General features: G+C 39.5%; 1 protein-coding gene across 6 annotated transcripts in view; it reads left to right on the forward strand.

The window, feature by feature from the left end:
• RBL1 (RB transcriptional corepressor like 1) overlaps window positions 1-16131 on the forward strand; it is an 87833-nt gene that overhangs the window by 44490 nt on the left and 27212 nt on the right. For all 6 annotated transcript variants that reach the window (XM_036322354.1, XM_036322353.1, XM_036322352.1 and 3 more), the window contains 3 exons: window positions 877-1041; window positions 4516-4648; window positions 15846-16112. In XM_036322354.1, coding sequence (XP_036178247.1) covers window positions 877-1041; window positions 4516-4648; window positions 15846-16112 — 565 coding nt within the window. The remainder of the gene's footprint in view (window positions 1-876; window positions 1042-4515; window positions 4649-15845; window positions 16113-16131) is intronic.

Genomic DNA, 16131 nt, shown 5'->3' on the forward strand with positions numbered 1-16131 from the left:
AAACCAGGATTATATGAAATGCTGAAAGGTATCCTTTAAGAAGAGGAAGAAGAAGAAAAAGGTAAAGATACAAATTATGAACAACATGCATCTATCAACAAGTGAATCTAAGAATCAAGTGAATAAATAATCTGGTGATCATAATAGAATCAGGGACATAGAAAGGGAATGGACTGACTATTCTTGGGGGGGAAAAGGGTGTGGGAGATGCAGGAAGAGACTGGACAAAAATCGTGCACCTATGGATGAGGACAGTGGGTGGGGAGTGAGGGCGGAGGGTGGGGCGGGAAATGGGAGGGGGGGAGTTATGGGGGGAAAAAAGAGGAACAAATGTAATAATGTGAACAATAAAGATTTAATTTAAAAACAAAAAAAACAAAAACAAAAAAAACTCTTTCAGCCCTGACTGGTGTGGTTTAGTTGGTTGAGCGTTTTCCCATGCACTGAGATGTCCCCAGTTCAATTGCTGGTCAGGGTACATACCCAGGCTCCATTCCCAATAAGGGGCTTGCAGGAAGCAGCTGATCAGTATTTCTCTCTCTTAGATGTTTCTCTCTCTCCCTCTCCCTTCCTCCCTAAAATTATAAAATCAATAAAAACATTAGCCAAAGAAATTATATGCATAATTCAAGGACACAGACAAGTGTGGTAAAGGCTTGGGGTGGGAGAAGGTGCAGGCTAGAAGGGATCAATGGGCAATAAAGGGTACATCTGTATAACTTTCAACAACAATGATACATTTTTTTAAAAAAACCTACTTCAGTGATATCCTTGATTTTGTGTCATTAATAACAGAGCTATTCGTGCATGCAAGCCCACCCAGTCTAGAACTGATGGCTTGAGAGTGCGTTATCTTCTCAATTTTCTTGTTACCAGGTTATTGAGGTGGTGATCCGCTCAGAGGAGGGACTTTCCAGGGACATGGTGAAACACCTGAACAGCATTGAAGAACAGATTTTGGAGAGTTTAGCATGGAATCATGATTCTGCACTGTGGGAGGCTCTCCAGGCTTCTGCAAACAAGGTTCCTACTTGTGAAGAAGTGAGTCAGGGCAAGGCTAATAATCCTGTCATTTTATAAAATAACTAGAGGCCTGATGCATGAAATTCATGCAAGAGGGGGCCTTCCTTCCCCCAGCTGCCGGCACCAGCTTCCTTCTGGCACCCAGGACCTGGGCTTCCTTCCAGCCACCGGCAGGCACCTGGGACCTGGGCTTCCCTCACAGCCTCGGCTTCGTCCAGAAGGATGTCTGGTCTAATTAGCATGTTATGCTTTTATTATTATAGACTAGAGGCCCAGCACATAATTAAATTTTGAGGGTAGGGGCCCTAGGCCTAGCCTCCTCGATCAGGGCCATCTTCTGCCCGTTCACCAGTCCCCAGGCCAAATACTGCCTCCACCGTTGGGCTGCCAGGCCGTTGAGATCATCAGCTCATCCCCAGCTACTCCGGGGCTCAGGCCTGCGGAAAAGTGGGTGCTGGAAACTTCACCTCCATGTCCATGTGCCAGGCTGGCCACTGATGGAACACGCTGCCTGCTCGGGGCTGTTCATGTGGGTGCCACCGCCACTGCCGCTGTGGCTTGAGGCACTGATGGAGGCTGCAGGGCATGCCCGCAACCTACCTGCCCTGGCGTGAGCGACCCCGAGCAGGCAGCACATTCCATCAGCGCCCGGCCCGGCACACGCGCATGGAGGTGAAGTTGCCGGTGCCCACTTTCCCACAGGCATGAGCCCCTGAGCAGCCAGGGATGAGCTGGTGATCCCAATAGCCTGACAGCCAGCCCAGTCTTCCTGCCACCCACCCCAATTCCCCCGTTCACCATCGCTGATCCATCAGAGCCTGCGGGTGGCGGGAGGGACCAACAAGTGGTCAGTGCCACCTCATGGCAACAGTTGTTTGGTTGTTCCGGTCATTAGGGACACTGGCTTATTATATATATAGATAGCTTTATCCTATATAATAAAGAGGTAATATGCAAATTGATCATCACTCCAACACATAAGATGGCCGCCCCCATGTAGTCAAAGATGACCAGTGTTTCTGATCACAAGATGATCACCCCCAAACACAAGATGGCCGGCTGGGGAGGGCAGTTGGGGGCAACCAGGCCTGCAGGGGAGGGCTGTTGGGGGGGACCAGGCCTGCAGGGGAGGGCAGTTGGGGGCGACCAGGCCAGCAGGGGAGGGCAGTTAGGGCCAATCAGGCCAGCAGAGGAGCAGTTAGGAATTGATCAGGCTGGCAGAGGAGTGGTTAGGTGCAATCAGGCAGGCAGGCAGGTGAGCGGTTGGGAGCCAGCAGTCCTGAATTGTGAAAGGGATGACATCCCTTGAGGGGTCCCAGATTGGAGAGGGTGCTGGCTGGGCTGAGGGACACACATCCAACACACACACACACACACACACACACACACACACACACACACACCCCTGCACGAATTTCATGCGCCGGACCTCTAGTTAAGATAAAATTCACATACCATACATTCACCCATATTAAGTGTACAAGCCCATGGTTTTTAGTATGAGCATAGATATATGCAGGCATCACTACAGTAAGTTTTGGAATATATTTGTCACCTCAACAAGAAACCATGCCCTTTAGCTATCACTTCCTTACCCTCTTTCTTCCCCCCCAGTTCTAAGCAACCAGTAATCTACTTTCATTTGCCTATTCTGGACAATTCATATAAATAGAATCATACAATGAATATATCATATTTGTTTGTGAATTGGCTTCTTTCACTTAGCATGTTTTCAAGGTTCATCCATGTTTACCTACCAGCAATTCATTTCTTTTTATGGCTTATTAATAGTCCATTGCATGGATATATCATTTATCAATTGATGTACATTTAGGTTGTTTCCATCTCTTGGCTGTTATGAATACTACTGCTATGAACAGTCATGCACAAGTTTTTGTGTGGACATACATTTTTATTTTTCTTGGGTATATGTGTAGGAGTAGAATTGCTGGGCCATATAGTAACTGTTTAAACTTTTGAACTGTCAGACTATTTTCCAAAGTGGCTACACCATTTAACCTTCTCACCATCAGTGTATGAAGATTTCAGTTTTTTCACATCCTATCTAACCCACTTATCTGTCTTTTTCATTCTAACCATTCTAATAGGCATGAAATGATATGGTTTTTATTTGCATTCTTATGATGGCTAATGATGTCCAATATCTTTTCAGGTGTTTATTAACCATGTTATATCTTCCTTGGAGAAATATCTATTCAGATCCTTTGCCCATTTTTAAATTGGGTTATTTATCTTTTTATTATTGAGTTATAGGAATTCTTTATATATTGAAGATAGAACTCCCATATCCAACATAAGATTTGCAAAACTTTTTCCCATTCTTTTAGTTGTCTTCTTAACTTTCTTGATGAAATCCACTGGAATACAAAAGTTAATTTTGATGATGTCCAGTTTTTTTTCTATTGTTGCTTCTGCTTTTGGTATATCTAATACACCATTAATTTCATCATTTTTAATTTTTCAAATGTCCATGTAAAGAATTAAATACTTCTTGTTAATAGTATTTAGAATAAAAAGCTAAATCTTTGTGACTAATACATACAAATAACACATTTAACATTTTTGTATCATGTGAGAAATTGAGATTTTTCTTCCATCTCTGTTATTCTTTTGTAACTCCTATCTTTTTATTCTTTGCTTTTCTGTGTCTCCTTATTTAATCTTTTCTAAAAAATTAAGCTCTTTATTGTTTAAAGTATTACATGTGTCTCCTTTTTCCCCCATTGACCTCTCTCTGGCCACTTCCCCCCCCCACACACACACACACACATGCCCTCACCCCCCTGCTGTCTTTGTCCATTGGTTATGCTTATATGCATGCATACAAGTCCTTTGGTTGATCTTTTACGCCTCGCCTCCCCCCCCACACCCCCCCACACCCCCCCGCCCGCCCATTCCCCTGCCTTCCCTCTGAGGTTTGATGGTCTTTTCCCTAATCCCAAACTACTGAAGGAACTGTCCAAAACCAGGAAGAACTTAAAAGAAAATGTTTCCTTGAAAATCTCTCTTCCATGTATCTTTTGTCTTTTGCAACACTGTGATTAATGGGGCAATCTTTAGTGTTCATCAATATTTCCATTATAGAATCCATTGGGAAAGTAAAAAGAAAAGTTATGAATTTGAAAGAAATGGATTTGAGTTAATGCTCTTGCTCTATTACTTTGTAGCAGTGTGCCCTTAGGTAATCACATTTTGAGCCTCATTTTTCTCATCCCTAGGTGGAGAGTGATAGTGCCTATCTCACAGGTTTACTTCTAATTGTCAGTAAACTTACATAGATAGATGATAAGATTAAATGTGATTAATTCTACACACAATTTAACAATATTAACTATTGAGCAATTTTGTGAAGAAAAAAGGAAAGAGAAATTACATAGTTAAAGAAGTTAAGATCTTTCTCATTTTTTCTGTTACAAGTTTTCATCAGTAGGTTTATCTGTATGTAAAGCAAACGGCTTTTGTTTTCAACAGGTTATATTTCCAAATAACTTTGAAACAGGAAATGGGGGAAATGTACAGGGTCATCTTCCCATGATGCCAATGTCTCCTCTAATGCATCCAAGGGTCAAAGAAGTTCGGACAGACAGTGGAAGTCTTCGAAGGGGTAGGTTCAACATTAGTAAAACAATGAAAAATAACAAATAATTTTTTTCAGAGAAAATGTCAAGTCTTATTAATATATTTTTTATTTTTTCATCAGGATTTTAAAGAAGGATTAATGCTTACATCAACCTCGTAGTGTGGCTCTTTCTATACTTTTTAAAGTAATAAGATTTCCAATCTGATTTTGAATATAATTATTTTTCATAATTCAGTGTCAATTATTGTGAAAATATATCTTGGCCTTTTAATAAACACACACCTTTTCTAAATGATGGTGGAAAACTATTTCTTTATAAGCTAACTACCTAATTTTTAAGTGTGACAAAAGTTATATTCTCTCTCTGTCTATGCATGTCTCTTTGAGAGAGAAATATTTAAAGCAGAGCAGAGAACTCATTGGGAAGCTAAAGTTTATCTAATGACTGACTTATTTATACTAAGCTCTTAAAATAGTTCATTTGAACCTTACTAATAGGAAGATTTTAGTGCATTTTTCCTTATTTTTTCTTGTGATATAGCATACTGATGTGTACATTTTCTGGATTATGTAGCTCTTGCTTTATTTTTTCTTAAATCAGTTAAGAAAATCTTTTGACTACAGAATATCTCTGAACAAACCTCAGATGAACAAAGTATTCAGTGTATAGTAAAATAGCTCAAGATCCATTTTTGAAGTATAGTTTTTTATATGTGTGTGGATGCATGCATTCATGCATGTGCTTTGCTATACATGTAGTGCAAGTTTATAAAAATGTGCAAGCTGTGCATATAAAATAATACTCATAAACAAGAGGAATAACTAGAATTTTTTTTAAAATATATTTTATTGATTTTTTACAGAGAGGAAGGGAGAGAGATAGTCAGAAAAATCGATGAGAGAGAAACATCGATCAGCTGCCTCCTGCATGCCCCTTACTGGGGATGTGCCCACAACCAAGGTACATGCCCTTGACCGGAATCGAACCTGGGACCCTTGGGTCCACAGGCCAACGCTCTATCCACTGAGCCAAACTGGTCGGGGCAAGGATTGTTTTATAAGTTCTCTATCAATTATTTGATTAGAGAAATGAACAAGTAAAAAATATTTACTTAGTATGGTATAATTTAAAATATTAAAAACATTGAGAATAAAAGTGTTTTATTTGTCTTTTTTTTAAACTTACAGAAAATAATTTAAACAGTGTTTGCTCCCTTCTCCTACTGAGTAGAGCATCTATTTTGTGTCTTTTAAACTCATATTGGATCAGTTTTCAACATTTTATTTACTTATTTACTTTTGAGAATTTTTGTAATAGTTTATTTGAGCTGAAACTGAAGACAGTGCCAAGAAGCAAGATATCAAATGCTCCCAGCTTTCAACATTTTATTCTTTGTGCTTTCAAAGCTGTGAAATATCTGAGTTTCTCTGATGTTAAATTTTTGCCATCATTACTTCCTGTTGGGTATCATCTTTTTTGTCACAAAAACATTTCTTTTATACCCATAAGTTTCATCTTTACAAAGTACTTCTAGCTATATACGTAAATCTCTTGAACAGTGGCAGTGTCAACAATATTCCCAGAGTCAGCTTTTCTTCTATAACTTTATTGACACTCTTATTTTATTTTTATTTATTTTATTTATTTTTTTTTTTACTTTTGGCACCTTGCTGTTTTATTCTATTATTATTTTTTAATTGTTTTATTGCATAAAGTATTACAAAAAGTATTACATATGTCTCCTTTTTTCCCCGCCCTTAACAATCCCCCGGCCTCCCCTACCCACCAGTGTCTCATGTCCATTGGTTATGCTTGTATGCATGCATACAAGTCCTTCGGTTGATCTCTTACCGCCCCCCTCCCGCCCTTCAACCCTCCCCGGCTTTCCCGCTGTACTTTGACAGTCTGTTCAAGGCAGCTCTGCCTCTGTATCTATTTTTGTTCATAAGTTTATAATGGTCTTTATTATCCATGAGTGAGTGAGATCATGTGGTGTTTTTCCTTCATTGACTGGCTTATTTCACTTAGCATAATGCTCTCCAGTTCCATCCATGCCGTTGCAAATGGTAAGAGTTCCTTCTTTTTTACAGCAGCATAGTATTCCATCGTGTAGATGTACCACAGTTTTCTAATCCATTCATCTACTGATAGGCACTTAGGCTGTTTCCAGATCTTAGCTATGATGAATTGTGCTGCGATGAACATATGGGTGCATATATCCTTTCTGATTGGTGTTTCTGGTTTCTTGGGATATATTCCTAGAAGTGGGATCACAGGGTCAAATGGGAGTTCCATTTGTAGTTTTTTGAGGAAACTCCATACTGTCTTCCATAGTGGCTGCACCAGTCTGCATTCCCACCAGCAGTGCACGAGTGTTCCGTTTTCTCCACATCCTCTCCAGCACTTGTCGTTTGTGGATTTGTTGATGATAGCCATTGTGACAGGTGTGAGATGGTACCTCTTTATTGTTTTGATTTGCATCTCTCGGATGATTAGTGACTTTGAGCAAGTTTTCGTATGTCTCTTGGCTTTCTGAATGTCCTCTTTTGAAAGGTATCTATTTAGGTCCTTTGTCCATTTTTTGATTGGATTGTTTATCTTCCTTTTGTTAAGTTGTATGAGTTCCCTATTAATTTTGGATATTAGGCCCTTATCAGATATAACATTGGTAAATATGTTTTCCCATGCAGTGGGCTTTCTTGTTGTTTTGTTGATGGTTTCTTTTGCTGTGCAGAAGCTTTTTATTTTGATGTAGTCCCATTTGTTTATTTTCTCTTTAGTTTCCAATGCCCTAGGAGCTGTATCGGTGAAGAAATTGCTTCGGCATGTGTCTGAGATTTTGTTGCCTTTGGATTCTTCTAGTATTTTTATGGTTTCCCGTCGTACATTTAAGTCTTTTATCCATTTTGGTTTATTTTTGTGTATGGTGTAAGTTGGTGGTCTAGTTTCATTTTCTTGCATGTATCCGTCCAATTTTCCCTGCACAATTTATTGAAGAGACTATCTTGACTCCATTGTATGTTCTTGCCTCCTTTGTCAAATATTAATTGAGCATATTGGTTCGGGCCAATTTCTGGACTCTCTGTTCTATTCCATTGATCTATATGTCTGTTCTTGTGCCAATACCAGGCAGTTTTGAGAACAGTGGCTTTGTAATACAGCTTGATATCTGGTATTGAGATCACACCTACTTTGTTCTTTCTCAGGATCACTGCAGCTATTCGGGGTCTTTTTTTATTCCAGATGAATTTTTGGAGAGTTCTTTCTCGGCCTGTGAAATATGCCGTTGGTATTTTAAAGGAAAGTGCGTTGAATTTTTAGATTGCTTTGGGTAGTATGGTCATTTTAATGATGTTGATTCTACCAATCCAAGAACATGGTATGTTCTTCCATCTGTTTATGTCTTCCTCTATCTCTTTTTTCAACGTCCTGTAGTTTTCTGAGTAGAGGTCTTTTACCTCCTTAGTTAAGTTTATTCCTAGGTAGCTTAATTTTTTTGGTGCAATGGTAAATGGGATTGTTTTTTTAGTCTCTCTTTCTGTAAGTTCACTATTAGTGTATAGAAATGCCATAGATTTCTTGGCGTTAATTTTGTATCCTGCTACATTGCCGAATTCATTTATTAAGTCTAATAGTTTTTTGATGGAGTCTTTAGGGTTTTTTATGTATAATATGTCATCTGCAAATAAGGACAGTTTTACTTCTTCTTTTCCAATTTGAATGCCTTTTATTTCTTCTTCTTGTCTAATTGCAATGGCTAATACTTCCAGTACTATGTTGAACAGGAGTGGTGAGAGTGGGCATCCCTGTCTTGTTCCTTCCTGTTCTTAGGGGAAATGGTGTTAGTTTTTGTCCATTGAGTATGATGCTGGCTGTGGGCTTGTCATATATGGCTTTTATTATGTTGAGGTATGATCCTTCTATTCCCACCTTGCTGAGAGTTTTTATCAAAAATGGGTGTTGGATTTTGTCAAATGCTTTTTCTGCATCAATTGATATGACTATGTGGTTTTTTTCTTTCAATTTGTTTATGAGAGGTATCACGTTTATTGATTTGCAGATATTTTACCATCCTGCATCCCTGGGATAAATCCTACTTGGTCATGGTGTATGATCTTTCTGATGTACTGCTGGATCCGATTTGCTAAGATTTTGGCATCTATGTTCATGAGGGATATTGTCCTGTAATTCTCTTTCTTCGCGTTGTCTTTACCTGGTTTTGGTATTAGGGTGATGCTGGCTTCATAGAATGAGCTTGGAAGTGTTCCTTCCTCTTGGATTTTTTGTAGTAGTCTGAGGAGGATAGGTTTTAGTTCTTCCTCGAATGTTTGGTAAAACTCCCCTGTGAAGCCGTCTGGTCCTGGGCTTTTGTTTGCTGGAAGCATTTTGATGACTGCTTCAATTTCTTCCATAGTTATTGGCCTGTTGAGATTTTTAGATTCTTCCTGATTGAGTTTTGGAATGTTGTATTTTTCTAGGAATATGTCCATTTACTCCAGGTTGTCTAATTTGTTGGAATAGAGTTGTCCATAGTATTGTTTAACAATCATTTGTATTTCTGTGGGGTCTGTTGTTATTTCGCCTTTATCATTTCTGTTTTTGTTTATTTGGGTCCTCTCTCTTTGCTTCTTGGTAAGCCTGGCTAGAGGTTTGTCAATCTTGTTTATCCTTTCAAAGAACCAGCTCTTGGTTTCATTGATTTTCTGTATTGTTTTTTTGGTCTCTATGTCATTTATTTCTGCTCTAATCTTTGTTATCTCCTTCCTTCTGCTCACTCTGGGCTTTTCTTGTTGCTCTCTTTCTAATTCTTTGAGTTGTAGAGTTAGATGATTTACTATCATTTTTTCTTGATTTTTGAGATAGGCCTATAGAGCTATAAACTTCCCTCTCAGGATTGCTTTCTTTGTGTCCCATAGGTTTTGGATTGTTGTGTTTTCATTGTCATTAGTTTCCAGGATGTTTTTAATTTCTTCTCTGATCTCATTGGTAACCCAATCAATATTTAATAACATGCTATTCAGCTTCCAAGTGTTTGAGTATTTTGGGTTGTTTTTATTGTAGTTTATTTCTAATATTATGCCATCGTGGTCTGAGAAGATGCTTGGTATGATTTCAGTCTTCTTGAATTTGGGGAGACTTTGTTTGTGACCCGTGTCTGGTCTGTTTTTTAATATGTCCCATGAGCCCTTGAGAAGAATGTACATTCCGTGGCTTTGGGGTGAAGTGTTCTGAAGATGTCAATTAAGTCCATCTGATCTAGTGAGTCATTTAGGATTGCTGTTTCTTTGCTGATTGTTTGTCTAGAGGATTTATGAGGTGATGTCAGTGGTGTATTAAAGTCCCCTACTATGATTATATTGTTGTCGATCTCTCCTTTGATATCTTCCAGGAGTTTTTTTATGTATTTGGGTGCTCCTGCATTGGGTGCATATATGTTTATCAGGGTTATATCCTCTTGTTGTATTGATCCCTTTAGTATTATGAAATGACCTTCCTTATCTCTTGTTATGGCCTTCACTTTGAGGTCTATTTTGTCTGATTTAAGTATTCCTACCCCAGCTTTTTTTTTCCTTTCCATTTGCCTGAAAGATATTTTTCCATCCCTTCACTTTCAGTCTGTGTGAGTCCCTTCTTCTGAGGTGGGTCTCTTGTAGACAGCAAATGTATGGGTCATTTTTTTTTATCCATTCAGCCACTCGATGACTTTTGGTTGGAGCATTTAGTCCGTTTACGTTTAAAGTTATTATTGAAAGGTACTTGTTTGTAGCCATTTCTTTTTTTGTGTGGCTGTTTTCTTTCTGAGCTTTTTATTTCTTCTTTTTACACCAGTCCCTTTAGCATTTCTTGCATTGCTGTCTTGGTGGTGATAAACTCCCTTAGCCTTTTTTTCTCTGTGAAGCTTCTTATTTCCCCTTCAATTTTGAATGATAGCCTTGCTGGATAGAGTATTCTTGGATTCAGTCCTTTGCTTTGCATCACTTTGTAAATTTCTGTCCATTCTTTTCTGGCCTGATGTGTTTCTGTTGAGAAATCATTTGGTAATCTAATGGAAGATCCCTTGAATGTAACTTTCTGTCTCTCTCTTGCAGCCTTTAAGATTCTCTCTTTGTCCTGAACATTTGCCATGGTAATTATGATGTGTCTTGGTGTGGGTCTTTTCGGGTTCACCTTGTTTGGGACTCTCTGTGCTTGTGTGATTTTTTTCTTCCCCACCTCTCGGAAGTTTTCTGGTATTATTTCTTCAAATAGGTTTTCTAACCCTTGTTCCTCTTTCTGTTGTTCTGGCACCCCTATTATTCGTATGGTGTTTCGTTTCATGTTGTCCCATAGCTCCCTTAGGCTCTCCTCCTGTCTTTTAATTTTTTTCTCCAATTCCTGTTCAGTTTGGGTGTGTTTTGTTTCCCTGTCTTCTAATTCGCTAATTTTTTCCTCTGCTTCTCCTAGTCTACTGTTGAAACTTTCAATGGTGTTTTGTTTTTTTTTTAAACATTTTTTTTTTATTGATTTTTTACAGAGAGGAAGGGAGAGAGATAGAGAGTTAGAAACATCGATGAGAGAGAAACATCGATCAGCTGCCTCCTGCACATCTCCCACTGGGGATATGCCCGCAACCCAGGTACATGCCCTTGACCGGAATTGAACCTGGGACCTTTCAGTCCGCAGGCCGACGCTCTATCCACTGAGCCAAACCGGTTTCGGCTCAATGGTGTTTTTTATTGCAGCTATATCACTCTTCATTTCTTCTTGGTTCTTACATAATTTATTGATTTTTTTCATCGGTTTCTTCTTGCTTCTTGCATAAGTTGTTGATTTTTTCTTCCATCCGGTTTATGCACTCTAGGACCCTTAATCTGAATTCTTTTTCTGTCATGTTGCATGCCTCTGTATCACTTAGCTGCTTTTCTGGCGAGTCCTCCTTTTCTTTCCTTTGGGGGTTTCTTTGTCTACCCATGTTTGATCGTACCGCCATATCTAGATGTTGAGTCGTTCAGTGGCTGCTCCTTGGGTGGCAGTGGCTCCTCGGGCTGTGGTTGCTCCTCGGGTGGTTGTAACGGCTGCTCCTCAGTTGGTAGCAACTCCTCTGGTGGGTGCTGTTCACAGTTGTGGTGGCTCCTCTGGGTGGTGGGGGGAGGCTTCACACACAGCTGCTGTTCCTCAGACAGAGGGTGTGGTGATCAGGAGGCTGCTGTTCCTTGGATGGGGGTGGGCGACACAAGCAGCTCTTGACACTCTTATTTTAATTTCATTTTCAGCACTGTCACTTTTTACTTATTTGTTGGACCTTCATCTTTTTTTTTCCTGATGATTCCCTCTTTCATTTGTCTGTGTATAAAATGTTGTGTGGGTTTACCACTGGGAGATAAAGAAGCATAAATTGGTATATGTTTTGTTGTCTGCATGAATTGGATAACATATGTGCCCTGACCAATCACCGACAGACAAAGAAGTGACATGATTGATCACTGATCATGATGCACAGCTATTATTTATATAATGATTTATGGGCTGAAGTTTTTAGTTTATACAGTTACTCACAGTTAATATACCTTGTCAACTGAAATTTGAAATTTGAACTGTTTTGCTAGGGCTATTGTTAAACTGCATATTGGAACTATACAAAATATGAAGTGTGTGTGTGTCTGTCTATGAATGTACCTTTGGCTATAATTTATATGTATATTATATGTATAAGAGTGTGTGTGTGTGTGTGTGTGTGTGTGTGTATTTGCCACCCAGCTAGAGATCTGAGAAAATCATGAAGAATGGTCACCAAAATGTGATTCTTTCTAGGTGTAGGGATTTTGAGTGAGTGTTATTTTCTTCATTACAGTTTTTAGTATTGTTTGTATTTTTTTCAGTGAATTTTTCAAATTGAGATATAATTCACATGCCATAAAATAAACGCTTTAAAAGTATACAATTTATGGTTTTTAGACTATTCACCAGACTATACAACTATACCATTGTCTAATTCCAGAATGTTTTCATCACCTCCAAAAGAAATCCCATACCTAATATCAATCACTCTCCAGTTCTTTCTGCCCTAAGGCCTTGGAGCTACTTTTTATCTCTATGGATTTGCCTATTCTGGTCATTTCATATAAATGGAATTGTTTAATATGTGGTCTTTGTTATTGGCTTCCTTCAATTAACATGTTTTCAAGATATATCTATGTTACAACATGTACCACCACTTCATCTTTATGACTGGATAATGTTTTATTGTGTGGACATTGTTTGTGTATTCATTAGTTGATGGACATTGCGATTATTTACACTTGTTGGCTGCTGGGGTCCAACCCCAGCAGGTCTCGGGGTCCCCAAAGGTGTGGACGGAGTCAGCGAAGAAGGAACGACACAGAGGCAGCGTTCAGTTAATCAGCAGCCTAGCCAGGATCTCTAGCCAAGTTCTGGTCAGGATCTCTGGCAAAGTTCTGGTTAGCATCTCCAGCCAGGTTCTGTGTCCGTGTTCTCTTGCTAGGTTCTGTCTCTAGGTTCTGTGGCCAGTTTCTGTCCAGGATCTTTTGCCATGTTCTCTCGCTAGGTTCTGTCTCTCGGTTCTGTCTCTAGGTTCTGTGTCCTGTTGTCTTGTTACATCTGTATTTATACCAGTTGATTCAATCCTATCAATCTCTATTCCAAAGGTTAGGGCGTTTCTTATCTCCATTCCAGGGAGTAAAGATTATGTAGCTTAAGCATGATTATTCATAGTTAAAGTGATTAATTACCCGCCTGGCACTTAGTTAAGGGGTTTTATTCCCTCCCTAACTTCAGGGGAAAATCCCTACCTGGGGAAACAACCTTTCTCAGAGAGGTGACCTTGGTTAAAACACATAGTGCCAAGAAGGTGAGCAAACATATTAAGAACAGTATGCCATAATATGCCAGGTCCCTTGAAACAGCAAGGATGGACCGGCTCCTGGCAGTTGGCTGTTATGAATAATGCTGCTGTGAACATTCAGGTCATATATTATTTTTATGATTAGAGGAAAAAGTTATTATAAAGATTTAGGCATGAGAATCAAATAATAGAAAAGCCTTAGAAAACAATAATATTGAGCCTTGACTCTGGAGATATAAAACTTCTACTTCTAACATTTGGCTCCTTTAATATAGGCAGAGGAGATATGCTATCATTTTCACCTATTTCAGGCCTCTCTCTCCTACTAGACTTGATATGAGCTATATTGAACAGACACTCAATAAAAACCTAATAACATATTATTAAATTTTTATTGAGTGTCCACTATAGCTTTCCCGGTGCTGTGTAAGGAAAAGATTATTTCAAGGGGTTTGCAGCTAACTTCATGGCTATAATGTGAGTCCTTTTTTGAAATGTCAGCTTTGAAAATTCCTATTCAGATTCAAGGGCCGGGATTGCTTAGATGTAAGACATCCAGGTAGAGTCCTGTTAAGGGGTAACAGGAGTAACAATAGAACTTTCCACTTGCTAACTGAGGACAGGAGTCAGAGCTGCTTTCATAACCCCAGGATTATGGAGAGATATTTATTAAGCCATGACTCTTTCCCCACTCCCTTCAGTAGTACAGAGAGCTGTCATTATTGCCAGAGGTAAGTTTTATACTTTATAAGCATATTTTGAAAATAGACTACATGGCTGTCTAATTATCGAGTGAAAGTAAACATAAATAATAATAAGCTTTTACTTTAATAACATATTATATACCTGAATAGAAACAATGGATTGGAGGAAATGAGGAAGATTGTGGAAAAAGATGTAGAGTTGCCCTGACTGGTTTGGCTCAGTGGATAAAGCGTCGGCCTGCGGACTGAAGGGTCCCAGGTTCAATTCCAGTCAAGGGCATGTACCTTGGTTGCAGGCACATCCCCAGGAGGGGGTGTGCAAGAGGCAGCTGATCGATGTTTCTCTCTCATCGATATTTCTAACTCTCTATTCCTCTCCCTTCCTCTCTGTAAAAAATCAATAAAATATATTTTTTGTTAAAAAAGAACACAAAGATGTAGAGTTGTAGGAGGCTAAAAGAACCTTTGCACCTAGTGGAGAGACATAGTTTATACCCTAACTTTCTTTTTAATCAACATACTACTGTCAACTCTCAGATTAAATCACATTAAGCATAGACTTATCACCTTTACTCATTTTCATCTTATAAAATACTAGAGGCCCGGTGCATGAAATTCGTGCATGGAAGGGAGGGGTCCCTCAGCATGGCCTGCACCCTCTCCAATCCAGGACCCCTCAGGGGATGTCCGACTTCTGGGATCGGACCTAACCTGGCAGTCGGACATCCCTCTTGCAATCCAGGACCACTGGCTCCTTACCGCTCACCTGCCTGCCTGATCGCCCCTAGCCTCTCTGCCTGCCTGCCTGCCTGATTGCTCCTAACTGCCTCTGTCTGCCAGCCTGATTGCCCTGAACTGCCCTCCCCTGCCAGCCTGGTGTCCCTAACTGACCTCCCCCGCCAGCCTGATCACCCCTAACTGCCTCTGCCTCAGCCCCCGCCACCATGGCTTTTTCCGGAAGGACGTCCGGATGAATGTCCGGTCTAATTAGCATATTACCCTTTTATCAGTATAGATCCGTGGTCTGCAAACTGCAGCTCTTTGGCCCCTTGAGTGTGGATCTTCCTAATCCTTAGGAGTACCCTAATTAAGTTAATAACAATGTACCTACCTATATAGTTTAAGTTTAAAAAATTTGGCTCTCAAAAGAAATTTCAATCGTACTGTTGATATTTGGCTCTGTTTACTAATGAGTTTGCTGACCACTGGTATAGATGATTCTATATCTACTAAACTAGAAAGTTACAGCATTGCCTTAAACTGCTAGAAGTGTGAGGGTATGGGAGGTGAAGGCAAAACTGTGAACCAAATAACTGATTTTTCCTTAAGTGTTATTTACTAGATAAGATCGGGAGACAGAAGCTAATTGACTACTACTTAAATTTAGGGGTCACCTCATTCTCCCTCTCAGCTTCTACTTTACCCTTAACATTTTGCTCCTTTAATGTAGGCGAGGTTCAAGAAACCAGAGGGTGAGCTATCATTTTCACATTTTATTGTAAGAATTTATTTCAGGCCTCTCTCTAACACTTGACTTGATATGAGGACAGATATCAAGATATATCTATGTTACAGCGTGTACCACCACTTCATCTTGATGACTGCATAATGAACCTGGTTCATTATTTTAGAATACATATCAAACTATTTTAAATTTATTTTTCTTTTTACTAGATATGCAACCATTGTCTCCAATTTCTGTCCATGAACGCTACAGTTCTCCTACCGCAGGGAGTGCTAAGAGAAGACTTTTTGGGGAGGACCCCCCAAAGGAAATGCTTATGGACAGGATCATAACAGAAGGAAGAAAATTGAAAATTGCTCCTTCTTCAAGCATTACTGCTGAAAATATATCAATTTCACCTGGGCAAAGTCTTTTAACAATGGCCACAGCCATAGTAACGGGGACAACAGGACATAAAGTTACAATCCCATTGCATGGTAACATTTCAATGAATTT

Source organism: Myotis myotis, unplaced genomic scaffold (assembly GCF_014108235.1).
Source record: "Myotis myotis isolate mMyoMyo1 unplaced genomic scaffold, mMyoMyo1.p scaffold_m19_p_9, whole genome shotgun sequence".
NCBI classification, from domain to species: Eukaryota; Metazoa; Chordata; class Mammalia; order Chiroptera; family Vespertilionidae; genus Myotis; species Myotis myotis.